Source organism: Anguilla rostrata, chromosome 13 (assembly GCF_018555375.3).
Source record: "Anguilla rostrata isolate EN2019 chromosome 13, ASM1855537v3, whole genome shotgun sequence".
Taxonomy (NCBI): Eukaryota; Metazoa; Chordata; class Actinopteri; order Anguilliformes; family Anguillidae; genus Anguilla; species Anguilla rostrata.
Genome location: NC_057945.1, coordinates 29,714,591 through 29,726,984, shown reverse-complemented (window position 1 = coordinate 29,726,984; position 12,394 = coordinate 29,714,591). Strand labels below are relative to the sequence as shown.

At 40.7% G+C, this 12,394-nt stretch overlaps 1 protein-coding gene and 1 long non-coding RNA gene across 7 annotated transcripts in view; both read left to right on the top strand.

Moving 5' to 3' along the window:
* fbln2 (fibulin 2) overlaps positions 1-5,966 on the top strand; it is a 54,541-nt gene extending 48,575 nt beyond the window's left edge. For all 5 annotated transcript variants that reach the window (XM_064304439.1, XM_064304438.1, XM_064304436.1 and 2 more), the window contains 4 exons: positions 96-212; positions 786-914; positions 1,858-1,981; positions 4,525-5,966. In XM_064304439.1, the coding sequence (XP_064160509.1) occupies positions 96-212; positions 786-914; positions 1,858-1,981; positions 4,525-4,882 (728 nt within the window). In that variant the 3' untranslated portion in view covers positions 4,883-5,966. The remainder of the gene's footprint in view (positions 1-95; positions 213-785; positions 915-1,857; positions 1,982-4,524) is intronic.
* Positions 5,967-7,636: 1,670 nt separating this feature from the next.
* The window catches only part of LOC135237882 (uncharacterized), a 40,501-nt gene continuing 35,743 nt past the window's right edge, over positions 7,637-12,394 (top strand). Inside the window, exon 1 of one of the 2 annotated variants that reach the window (XR_010324954.1) lies at positions 7,637-7,794. This is a non-coding gene — a long non-coding RNA (uncharacterized LOC135237882). Of the gene's footprint in view, positions 7,795-7,826; positions 7,927-12,394 lie in introns of those variants that run through there. The other variant, XR_010324955.1, reaches the window with a different exon arrangement.

Below are 12,394 nucleotides of genomic sequence, written 5' to 3'. Positions count from 1 at the left end.
AGTAGGGCTGTTAGCTTTCAAAGGTTAATGCATTCTGAGACACGGGTGACCCGTGACCACGTCAGTGTTAAGTCAGAAACCGTGTCCTCCCACAGATGTGGACGAGTGCAGCAACAGCCCCTGCAGTCAGGAATGCGCCAATATATACGGCTCGTACCAGTGCTACTGCAGACAGGGATTCTACCTGAAGGAAGATGGACATACCTGTGAAGGTACTGTGAAGACTTCTCTTTAATCAGTCTGCCTGCTCATTTGCTGTAGAGGATGCTACCTCATATAACCTTTTTGCCCCGTCAACCCCTGTTGAATTTGCTTATTCAAATGACTGAAGAATATTATGAACTAACTGCAGTCGTTTAGGAAATTAATTCAAACCTGTGGAAATATCCCTACTGGGTGTCAAATCCAAAACAGCGTTAAAGGAGTGTAGTCCCCATCGATCTGCTGGATGATACAATGTTTCCAAGTGTGCGGCTGGGGGATCGATAGCATCGTGACTCTTGTCATAAGGGATTGATTATGCTGTGTGCTGCGTGACAGGGCCCAAAGGTAGGCTCTGTCACTGCTACAGTCATCCAGCCATCTGCTCTTTATCCCTCTGACCCTCCCCCACCCCCCCCCCCCCCCCCAAATTCCTCCCACTGTCCCCGTGTACCCTTCCTGTCGTCTGGGGCTCCCTCCACCCCTCTGACTGCAGGGAAACGTTACATTAATTGCAGAGACATAACGGTGGCCGGTATTGACGAGGGCACGCAGTGACAGATTAATTACCTTTCTGGCCGTAGATATTGACGAGTGCTCCCAGAGCATCGGAAATCTCTGCGCCTTCCAGTGCGTCAACGTCCCGGGGAGCTACCAATGCGCCTGCCCGCCCGAAGGCTACTCCATGTCCCCCAACGGACGCACCTGCAGAGGTGAGAGCCTCGCCCGCCACGCCTCCTCCCATGGTGCCAATGGGGGTCGCATGACCTCGCTCTGTGACCCTGTATGGTGCTGTCCATCAGCAGATCAATCCGGGTAATTGTTGGTTTCCCGCAAAAATGACCAAAGAATGCAATTGGGTAAAAACAAAACAAAAGCTGTTTCTCATTTTCCAACAAAATATTATGGTTTGGTCAAATGGGGCTTTGAACCAATTTTATTTGTTGCTGAGTCATTTACAGAACTGTATATAAAGCTGGAGAGACAGCTTTAAGTTTTGTAAGAAAAAAAATAGATGCATTAAAGATGACAGATCCATCCAGTGTGTTTTATTATCGTATTTCAGCATCACACTTTTAATGGAATTGTAAATTCTGATATATCACCGTTTCACACCAGCTCCCCTGTAGCTAGCATACAGGAGCCTGGTTGAAGGCAGTGGCTGTGGAGCTACCTGGGAGAGAAGAAAAGTGCGAAAGTGGGGAGGGAAGCCTGCGGATTCCCAAAGGTTGAAATTTGCAAGCTCTGACTGAATTAAAATGTGAATTGAAGCTGGCGAGCTGTAACGAGCTCTGCATCGGTGAGATGAGATGCATAATTAATTGCTGTAGGAGGGCTGCTATTGACTCCTGGCAGAATGAAGCCCGGTGCTCCGTCACTGCCATGGACAGGAGGCGTTCCACCCAGGAGCTGATACAGCCGTCTGCGAATAGCTCACATCAGCGGCCTTTACGCCGCGGCGTGCCGCCCTCACGTTCCGCCGGTACGCCCCCTGTCTGTGGGTGGGGGGCGGTGCACGCCGAAGACCTTCAGCGCCCACGCCGTCCCGTCTCCCTGCTTGGCCCCCGCTCTTGCGGTCGTGTCCCCGCGGGCCTGCTTGAGTGATGGGCCGATGTGCCCTTACTGATGTGCCCTAACTGTGTCCTGTGCTTGCAGACATAGACGAGTGCGCCATCGGGGCGTACAACTGCTCCACCGCCGAGACGTGCTACAACATCCAGGGAAGCTACCGGTGCCTGTCCTTCGCCTGTCCACCCAACTACAGGAGAGTGTCCGATACGTAAGTGCAGCACTCTCTCAGTGCATTGAAAAGACTACATAAATATAGATTTAGAGACAATAATATTGGGGAACAAATATCACAAAAGCAAAAGGGAACACACAGTGTAGTATAATATTACAAAAGTAAAACCAGGGTAAAGTAGGATAGCAGTAATATATTAAGAACATACAATATATTACATATGTATTTTTAACATTTTAAAAACATTTTTTTAAGTATTTTTAAAAGGGGCTATTTTCAGTTTTATAGAGTGATGACTAATGGTTATATCTTCTTGCAAATATCCAGTAATGTCTTAAGTTCGTGAGTGTTTAGATTTGTTTTTAGAGGAGTCAGAGATACTAAACTGCAGGATAAATGGACGTCCAGTGGCAATATTTTTGTCCACCAGATAAGCAGTGTTTTGAATACCTGCTAAGGTAAGGTAATACCTGCTAATACACATAGCCAAAACATTTAAGCTGGTGCATAAAGTCTAAATATGTGCCCAAAAACATTAGAGTAAACTACAGTATGCGAACCAAATTCAGCCACACTCAAAAGTGATAGTGAATACTAACAAAGTTTATTGGGGCCTGCACACGTTTCAGTGTAAAATCAATAATGATAGAGTACTATTAACTCTTAATGAAGTACGTTTGGCACTGATTTGACTCATGTACTCTCTTAAGGATACTCTACCAGAGTTGATTTTACAGTAAACATTTTGCTGTGCAGGCCTCAGTGCTCCCACATAGAGAAAAAATCAGGAGGTAAGGTCTGGTCAGACTGCACAGTCAGAAAGCAATGGGATCATCTAGCTTTAACATGAATAACCATCAGAAGGGGGCTAGAAGGTATCAAGAAGGAGGCTGTGTCGCCTGGCAGCTGTGCGTTATGCACGGTGACAAACAACGCCTGTTCCGGACCTAGTGGAGTATCCGGAATGGCTTTGCTAACACGTGGGCTTTGTCTCGGCGTCATGGCGACTGAGTGCTGCCGCTAATGGAGTCAGATTGCCTTGATCAGGCCTGTGGCTGGTTGGGCACACCTGTGCTTTCACCGGTTAGCTACAGCCACAATAAGCACCAATCTGCATACGATCACGTACACTGGATAGAGCTGCCTGTACATCGCCACTCATGGACACCTTTTACCTGTCTGCTGAAAATAAACATCTAATGTACTCCATTTTGTGACTCCAAATTTTTTTTTCTATATATTGTTGGATTGTTGTGTACTTATCTGTTTTATCATAAAATGCAATTACAGAACTAAGATTGGGTTTATTTGAGTCCAGCAGGGATCATTCTAAGTGAAGATACTCAAAAGGCATACTATGCAGGACTTTTTAGTCCTTGCTTTTTTGTGTTCAATAAAAGAAGTCTGCTCCTGCATCTTCAACCGCGCCCACTCACTCAAAGTACCCCACCTAACGTAGCTAAGTGGGCAGCTGGAGTTAACCTTAGTACTGTGAATTGAGCGACAGTAAGAAGGCAGATTTGATTATAATAGTGGTTTTATCCTTGGGTTTTTTATTTTGAAAATTTCAGACCCTCGCAAAAGTCCTAGCTTCACACTGCAGGTAACATTACTTACAGGTCCAACAGAAAACAAACTCCATGTCACTTTTCATCTCCTTGGCAAACTTCAGCTGATGCCACAAAGGAAAAGCAATTTCAAGGTTAACTCTAGTTCTTGAATGAGCCCTGTCAGCTTGTCTTTTTGCTTTTCTGTATCTGAGCTTCTTCTCTAGCTAGCCAGGGATAAACACTCCACACAAATCTCATTCCAAACCACAGGCTCTGTTGCCACACCCCCGCCCCCTGCACCACAGAAAAAAGTGCCATGCCCAGAAACATCCCAAACACATTTTAGAATAACAAATATAGGTTATGGTGCACAGAATTCAGCAAAAGTGAATAAAGACAGAGATTGCCAGTGCATCATGGACATATCTTAGCATGGTTATTTTATAGTGTTTTCAAGGTAAAAATCCTGCATAGTATGCCTTTAAAAGTGTTATATCACGATTGTGTTTATTTTGTCAACATGTCTTATCTTGTTGATTTTACACCTAATATTTTGCATTTTGTATTTTCTGGAGAAAAAAAAAACTTTATTGTAGTTGCTGAATTTCTCCAGTGTATTTAGTGATAATGAGTTGCATTACACTCCACATAATCTCTATATTGATGAAGACACAGACTTAATTTCCTTAACAAAAGAAAGGTTAATTAGATGGGAAGTTGTGTGAACACAACTGAGCGTGTTACCCAGCGTTCAGCAGACAAAACAAAAATATAGTTCACTTTTATGCAATTAACAAAGTACATTAATTCACCCTGTGGTGTGAGATGTTAGTCTTTGTCTGATTAGTTCTGAGGAACTACTGATAAATCTCTGGATCCAGATGTTAGGTGTTGTCTTTGCAGTCTCAAATACACAAACACAAACATCTGCATGTTCCCAGAAACAAATGCCATGCACATTGTACACACCAACAATCAATAATTGCTCACAACTCTAGCTGACATGAATGTCCGGTCTGTGTTTCTCAGACGCTGTGAGCGCATCAGTTGCCCCAACTTCCTGGACTGTCAGAACTCTCCCCTGAGAATCACCTACTACCAGCTGAGCTTTCAGACCAACATCATCATCCCCGCCCAGATCTTCCGCATCGGACCCTCACCGGCGTACTCTGGAGACAACATCATCATCAGCATCAGCCGCGGCAACGAGGAGAACTACTTCAGCACCCGCAAGCTCAACACCTTCACGGGCGCGGTGTACCTGCAGCGCCAGGTCCGCGAGCCTAAAGACTTCCTCATAGACGTGGAGATGAAGCTCCTCCGGCAAGGCACCTTCACCACCTTCCTGGCCCGAATCTACGTCTTCATCACGGCCCACTCCCTCTAACCAGCTTGCCTATGCAATGCACAGATTTCACATGGTGCTAAACTCTGAGCTCTTCAGTTATAGGCTACACTGCAGTCTTTACTGGAGGCCTCTGTGTTCTATATGCTTCATATATCTATATGGAATATTGCCAAAGACCTTAGTGTTACATTTCGCTCATAATACACCTGGTGCCTGGAATGCTCTGATGGTGAGGAGAGTAAAAATATTAGAGGTGTTGTTGTCTTTAGTCTGGTAAGGCTTCGCACCAGACCTTATATTCTTTACCTACTTGATATGTTTCCTCTTGAATCTCTGCAGCCTTTGTATCACTCTACTAATGTGTTGCTATTGGACAAATAGTTGTACTCTTATAATCTGAGACATTATTCCGTCAAATGGATGTATTATATTTTTAAAAGCTGGGGTCCAAAGAGTTTCTTTTAAACTTATTTTTGTTCAGATATACCAATTTTGAAACATTTGAGTTTCATGTGGTGAGCCCATGTGACATAAAAAAACCAGCACTGAGGACTTTCATGTTTTTTTTCTATTTCTTTTTTAATTTTTGTTTGGACTGGGACAGATGTTGGTGTGTTACTGTGTTAAAAATCATCTCAGGGTAAAAAATTTACAAACAAAAAAAAAACAGCCTTAGATACCATCCAGTTTGCAAGTAATCATTTTCCATTAAACATTTTCTGTATGACAAGCTGGTTTCCTGTTATTCTCTTAGGGCCAAAAACAATGCCATTCCCAGAATGAAATATTTCCACCTTGGGATTGACGCATGCTATCACTCATTTTTAGTGTCAGGTGATTGAGAACAGGTGTAATGATGCAGGGCAGAGTTGTGCTTTATCAAATCTAATAGGACATCTTCCAGTACCTTAAAATTAAATGTATATTTAATTTCCCTCTATAGCTGAAACACAGCAGTGTGTTATTTGGATTTTTGCTTTCAGAGAACCAAGTGGTCTTTTGAGAATAGTGCAAATAATCAAAACTGGCATTTTAAAAACATCCCTTGTGAGCATCAGCATCATATTTACATTTTGAATTCACTGTATGGCTCAACAATAAAACCACACATTTGACCATTGCACGATATGTGCTGATAACCATTTTTTGTCTCCTTTTTCAGTTTTTCCCTCCATTCATACAGACCTAGTCTGGCTGTCTGAAAGTACCCATGTAACAAATGTCATAACTTAAGGGGTTTGAATACCAGGTCACTTCAATAAATGGGTACACAGAGGATTTGGTAAACAGTAAATGCATTGTAAATATATTGTTACAGAATCAATGCTGTAAGCTGTTATGCAATTCAAAGAAACATGATTTTATAAAGGATTAGGGTAGGTAAAGTTTTTTTCCCCCAAGAATCTTAATTTGATAAATTACAAATGTAATGGCGATATATTTACAGTGTAATTACACAGACATAATTGCCCACCTAATATAAAATGAAACCAAGTAATTAAATGATTATGCTGAGAACTTGAAGGAAAAATAACATGCTTATAAATAGGAAATAATGTCTTGCTTATTAAATGTATACAGTGCACTGAATGCAGTTAATGTTGCACAGAGATCTAGGCTCTTTTGCAGTAATATAAAAAGTTCAGCTCTTGTACTTGGCCATAATTTTTGAATATGCATAATTAACAGCTTCACCAGTCATAATAACATATTACACACCACTTGACAAATGACATTTATTTAAGCATTAAAATAACTTCCTTTATCCATCAATCACCAAAGCCACTGTTCTCCCTATATAAAAAACTGTAAAATGATCATTTTCAGTGATTACCTCTCAAACCTTTTCCTTGTGACAAAAGAAAATTTGACATTTTGATTTATTTAAAATTGTAGCAGTCTTTTACTTTTTTAAATTTAGTGCTTGGTTTGAATAGGATCATCACATGTCTTAATTCAAGTGAAGTCCTTGAATTCACACTCTAACTTCTTGTTGGCCATGTTGTGGCCATTGGCTTCTCGCTTTTCATTGGCCTGTGCTGGGACCTGTTTTCATTAAAATAAAATATAGTTTGGTATTTAATGTTGGTCAGTAGTCTGGGGAATTAGCTTAGTGAATCTCGGCCTTAAAATTGATGGTTCACAATATCTGTAAAGAACAACACTGTATATATTTTCTAGCTGAAAGATTGAGGGCTTAATAATGAATACTGCTATGCAATTATTGCCAGATAATATTTTAGTTCAAAAGTAGCCTACATTCTTAGAATGTGTGTGCATACTGTATTGCAGACTCTATGTGTGTGTGTGTGTTAAAGCAGAGTGACCTGTACAGAAATTCAATTGTCTTTCATTTCTGACCTTACCCTGCAGTGGGAAGTTAAAAGAAATAATTTGGCAGATTTTGAAATAGATAAAGGTCAGGTTAGTTCACTTGATGTTGCTGTTATTTATCTTTTTCATGGGTTCAAGAGAGCTGGATGTGCCATGCTCCTCTTCCAAACAAAAGATGTGTCATTCAGATTACAAACCGCAAATCATTTTAAATCATATTCTTTTAAAGCACAGGAGATTTGCTACCTTGACTTCTGTGTGTGTGCACAAGTATTTGTGCGTGCATATCATCAGCCTCTGCTACTTTAGCTGGAAAGTAAAATTAAACCAGCTAATTAATACTGATATTATTTTAATTATATCACTGCATTTGTATGCAATGTTTTCCAAACTACTATATTTTGTAATTCTTCGGTCACATGATAGTATTGAAATTACGTCAAGGGGCGTATCCGACGTTTTTAAATGTGAGCGGGACAGAAAACCTGTGCGCGTACATTTAAGAATTGAGGATACTGAGCTGAAGTATTCCCTTTTAACGAAAATGTATCAAAAAATATGTGCAGTAATAACCCGCTCGATTGCGTGCCAAATGAAGTCTTGAAGATAAAAGTTTGGTAAGTTCACATATTGGTGTATTAAAATACATCTGCGTACGTACACCATCCCTCAAGCAACGTGAAAAGACACGCCTACCAGTCTTCTCAAACAAATTCTGTTGAACATCCCACTAAAAGATGTTGACAAAGGTGTGTACCTACCTACAGTTTATTCTGACTTTATTTAGCGCGTCTGTTCCGATTACAAACTTTGATTAGGCACGGCATGCAATGGCGTACGTAGTTACTGCATGTTATTTAGTGAACTAACTAATTGAAACGCGAGAATGAAGCCCTACAGGTGTATCTCAAACGATCATGGCGCTCTTTGTTCCCCTTGTTATACCTTTATTGCAAACGTACTATTCTGGTTATGGGCCAAATGATATATTTCTCGATAAGTGATATCCGTTGGAATGGGCATTTTATCTTGGATCCTCGTCTGTAAAGCTGGGGTGCACAACTTCGGTCATGAAGGGAGGGTCTACGTGGTGGTTTTTGTTCCAACCAATTAACTTAGTTTTATTTTTCTGATAGCTCTATAAAATACGCTGGTTGCACTCCTTTCCTTGATTGCGGTAAAATCGTTAGGATACACTTGCAGTCTGCAGCTATAGCTGGTGTTTATACAAATGTCAGATAAGTATATGACTTGACTAATTTAACGACAAAGAACTGAAGTTAGCACACAATTCTGAAATGAATCGGCCATTGCTGCGTATCCTTGTAAGGGCTTGCTATAAAAACGAGTGAACATCGCCACCTGTTGGTGAAAATAGGAAATTGATTGAGTTGCAAACTTAAATGGTCGCTCATTTCTAACTTCAGGCATTCGTTAAAATGTTTGGTTACCTGAAATTTTACTTGTGGTAAAATTACGAGCTGTTATGATCCGTAGGTTATTTTTAACTTGATATGTAAATGAACCCTGTAACTCACATGTTCTAATTTGCTGTGTTTGCAGTGCCAATTAATTTAATTTCTGCTTATTCTTTGACAGAAACGTTCTTGAAACTTAAACCAAATAGATCTGTGCTTTGAGTGAATCGCCACATTCATGTCACCGCACTCTTCTTGTTACACCCTTGAGCCAAGAGGATTTCCCTCACCATTGTAAACATCGGAAAGGGTGTGTGTGATCTGTGACAACACTATTAATGTACAGTGAACATCCCGTGCATCCCAACTGATAACCCTCGTTAGCAATCTGCTCAGAATTTTGAAAAACACTGAACAGGTCAATAGGGTAAAAAGGTCGCAAATATTATTTATTTCTTCAGCTGGCCATCAGCTAATTTTACATTGTTTGAGTCCTTGAAAAAATTGTGATCCTGTCATCATAATCTGCTGTTTAAAATTGACTTATTTTTATTATTATGTGTTTATTTATTTTTAGAAAATAGCAGATTATAAGCATTTTGAAAGTTATACGCATCGCTGACTAAATGAAGAGGTAAGCGTACCAGATCCAAAATAATGACTTGATTATTTGTGACTTTTTATAGTTCTCTTTAGGTATTTATCAAGTCTCTTACAAGGCAGCAAGGATTTATACAAGTGTGTAGAGCACAGAGGCATTTTAGACATGGACCTGTAATGCCTTAAATAGAGTATCTTGTCAGTTTAGTGTAAACACAGTATGATAAACAATCATTCACTTCCCTCCGTTAATTATTAAGTCATAGAATGGACTAAAGTTAACTATTCACTGTCTGAAAAATATCAATATCTCAGTTTACACAAAAAATCTGATTAACCATAGACAATGGTGCATTGAATTTGCAAAGATCTGCAAAGTGCAATAGCACCCATGAATTCTTCTCTATTTCTGTGTTCACTAATATAGTAAGTATTCATTTTCAACATCAGCTGGCAAAGGAACAGGAAGTAACAGAATGAAGCTTCATGGACTTGAAGTTAAAAATAAATAGGAAGATTTTTTAAAGGCAAATTTGTATACATTTGTAAGGTCTGGAAAAGGCTTGATAGTTTCTCATAGAGCTACACTTCCCCTGTATGGTCACTCAGGTGATCACAAAAAAAAAAAACACTGACAACCGACTTCATACCATTCAAGAACTAATCCATGTTGATTACAATCTCACACATAAATTATTTTCTTCATGAGATAATGCCAACAGGGTAAGACAAAACTTTGCCTGGTTAAAACTAAAGCTGTGGGAGAGGACACATTCTATTTCATAAAATTAAAAATTTCTGTCTGTCCTTTTTCTGTCAACGATCCTCATAGAAAAAAATATAAAAAAGGTTATATTTAAGGAAAATATATTTGACAAGATATTTTATTTCAACATTGCAATATATGGGAAATGCACAATTTCACAGCTGCTTTCAGAGTGGATTTTTTTTAAGTCCACATATTTACAATGTATTGCAGTTCATTCCTTTCCAATAAGGGATTCTTACCCGCGTGATTATGAATCTTAATGATCTGTGAGGGTGTAATTTGTATTTGAAATAACAAAGCTCGCAGGCTTCAGTGACCATAACAATCTGGAAGCCTTTGTCCGAGGCATTTTGCCCTGATGAGGTGCACCCTCACCCAGTTCCACTGGAGACCCGTGGAACGTGGGCGGACTTTTCCTCTCTGCGCACGGGGCTGAGCTCTGAGCACTTCCGGCCATTGAGGTGCCGTCCCACGTGCATTTAGGAGTGTGCTGCGTTTGACAGATTACCCTCTTCCTCCGCGAGCTTTATCAGCTCCTCTATGTGCATTTGATTGCGTTCCAGGGACCCGGCTGCACAGCCCAGCAAAGGGAAGCGCAGGAGAGACGCGCTGGCTGCCATGCTGGGCCGATGCGGACGCCCGCAGGAAGTTATGAAACTGAAGATAGTGGAGAGAAAGAAAGGTTTATTGAATTGTTCACGTGTCGTCGTTTCAAATTTATGGCAGGTCTTTTTTGCGGAGAGGTAGTGTTTGGAACCTAGGTGGCGGTCTTTACCCTTCAGCGTGGGACGTTTTCCAGGATGGCTCCCTTGGTTGTCTCCTCCATTGCGGGGAACGGGGGAACATCATAACCACACCAATCGCAACCACACCGACAATGGAAAGAGGAGTGGAACAAAGACAGGCTCAGGAAAGAAAATCAATGGCTTCTAGCCAGGCAGCCAGGAATAGAGTATGATTTGATGATGTTTTGTGTCTGCTTTTTCTACCGCCCAACCACTGTATCTTTGTAACGACGCAGTGATTAATTGCCTAGAAATCGAACTTCCACCTCTGAAACTACGCCATTTAATTAAAAAGGATTGGACCTACTAAAGTCACAACTGTGATTTTGTGCTTAAAAATGACATTGGGAACATTGGTACGAAATTGACTCTTAAGCAGTGAATCATGCTATTTGTCAAGGTTGGAAAATAATTCTGTCCTTGTTTGAACCATCAAGGCATTCATTTTTAGCTCATGTTGCAAAGGTCAAATTTTTCTTCATCATCAATCAATGAATTGGGTCACCAGCTGAACTCAGCAGAGTACCTAATAAAGAAAATTATAGAAAGGCAGTTATTAGATAACCCCAATGGCCATTTCAATTAGACACAGACGTCTAATAATGATCATTTTGAACAGACTGAGGGGGAAAAGAGGTTAACGTACAATTGCTGAGAGGACTTCAATCTGTGTGTATCAAAGTACACAGATCAGGCAGCTCATGAAATATTCACCTTGGAAGAAGAAGGCCCTGCCAGTCTTTGATCCTCGATGGGAAATTTAAAGATAAAAGGAAGATCATTACCTGTGGATACTGAACAAGGTTAAGTCAAAAAGGCTTTCATCACTGAACAAGTGCACTTCACATTGCATGAGATTGATTTAGCAAGTTTCTCTTCAGAAGCTATTTGGGTGGATGGCTGTTCAGCAAATCTTATGCTTCAGATTTCCCCATCAAAGCTTACCAAAATATAAATAAACAAATAAAACTCTACACAGGCCAAAGATTTCTGCTAGATTGTCTACCACAGAAGCAGTGAAAAAATGTTGAGTGTGACAATAAGCATCATAGTAACCCTGATTGTCAAATATGAACATAAGTACATTGTGCCGATTGGAACAGGGCATTCAGTCACATTCTGCCTTGCCACTTGTCTATGTCTACAATAACTATAATTTCATCCTATCGGTTGTTAATTTTTGTAGGAAACTGATCATATCAATACGTTCCTGCAGGGCAGGTTCCTGCATGGAAAGCACATTTCTGGAATAAGAGAAAGCGCGAATGCTGGATGTCTGATAAATTGGGCATTAGATTTGGATCTCAGTGCGTCCTGTTCCGTGCACATGCATGATAGAGCTTCTGGAAGGAGTCCAGTGGTGTGTGGATTACTATCTGAAGATGGTGTCGCGGGTGCAGGAGGAGGACGGACACACTTCCCTTTGATAGCTCAGGTGGTGACCACCTGAGGGGAGTCTGGTGTTTGGGCAGGTTTTCAGTGCCTCGCAGGCCCAGGCCTGTTCTCGCTCTGTGTGTAATCAGAGGGCTCAGTGTAACGGCTGAGAAGTGTGGGCTGACTCCTATTAAACACCCCCCTATAAAAAATAAAAGTTAAAATATTGCAGCAAGTTTAAATATAAATATAGGTTTTTGGACTCATGCAA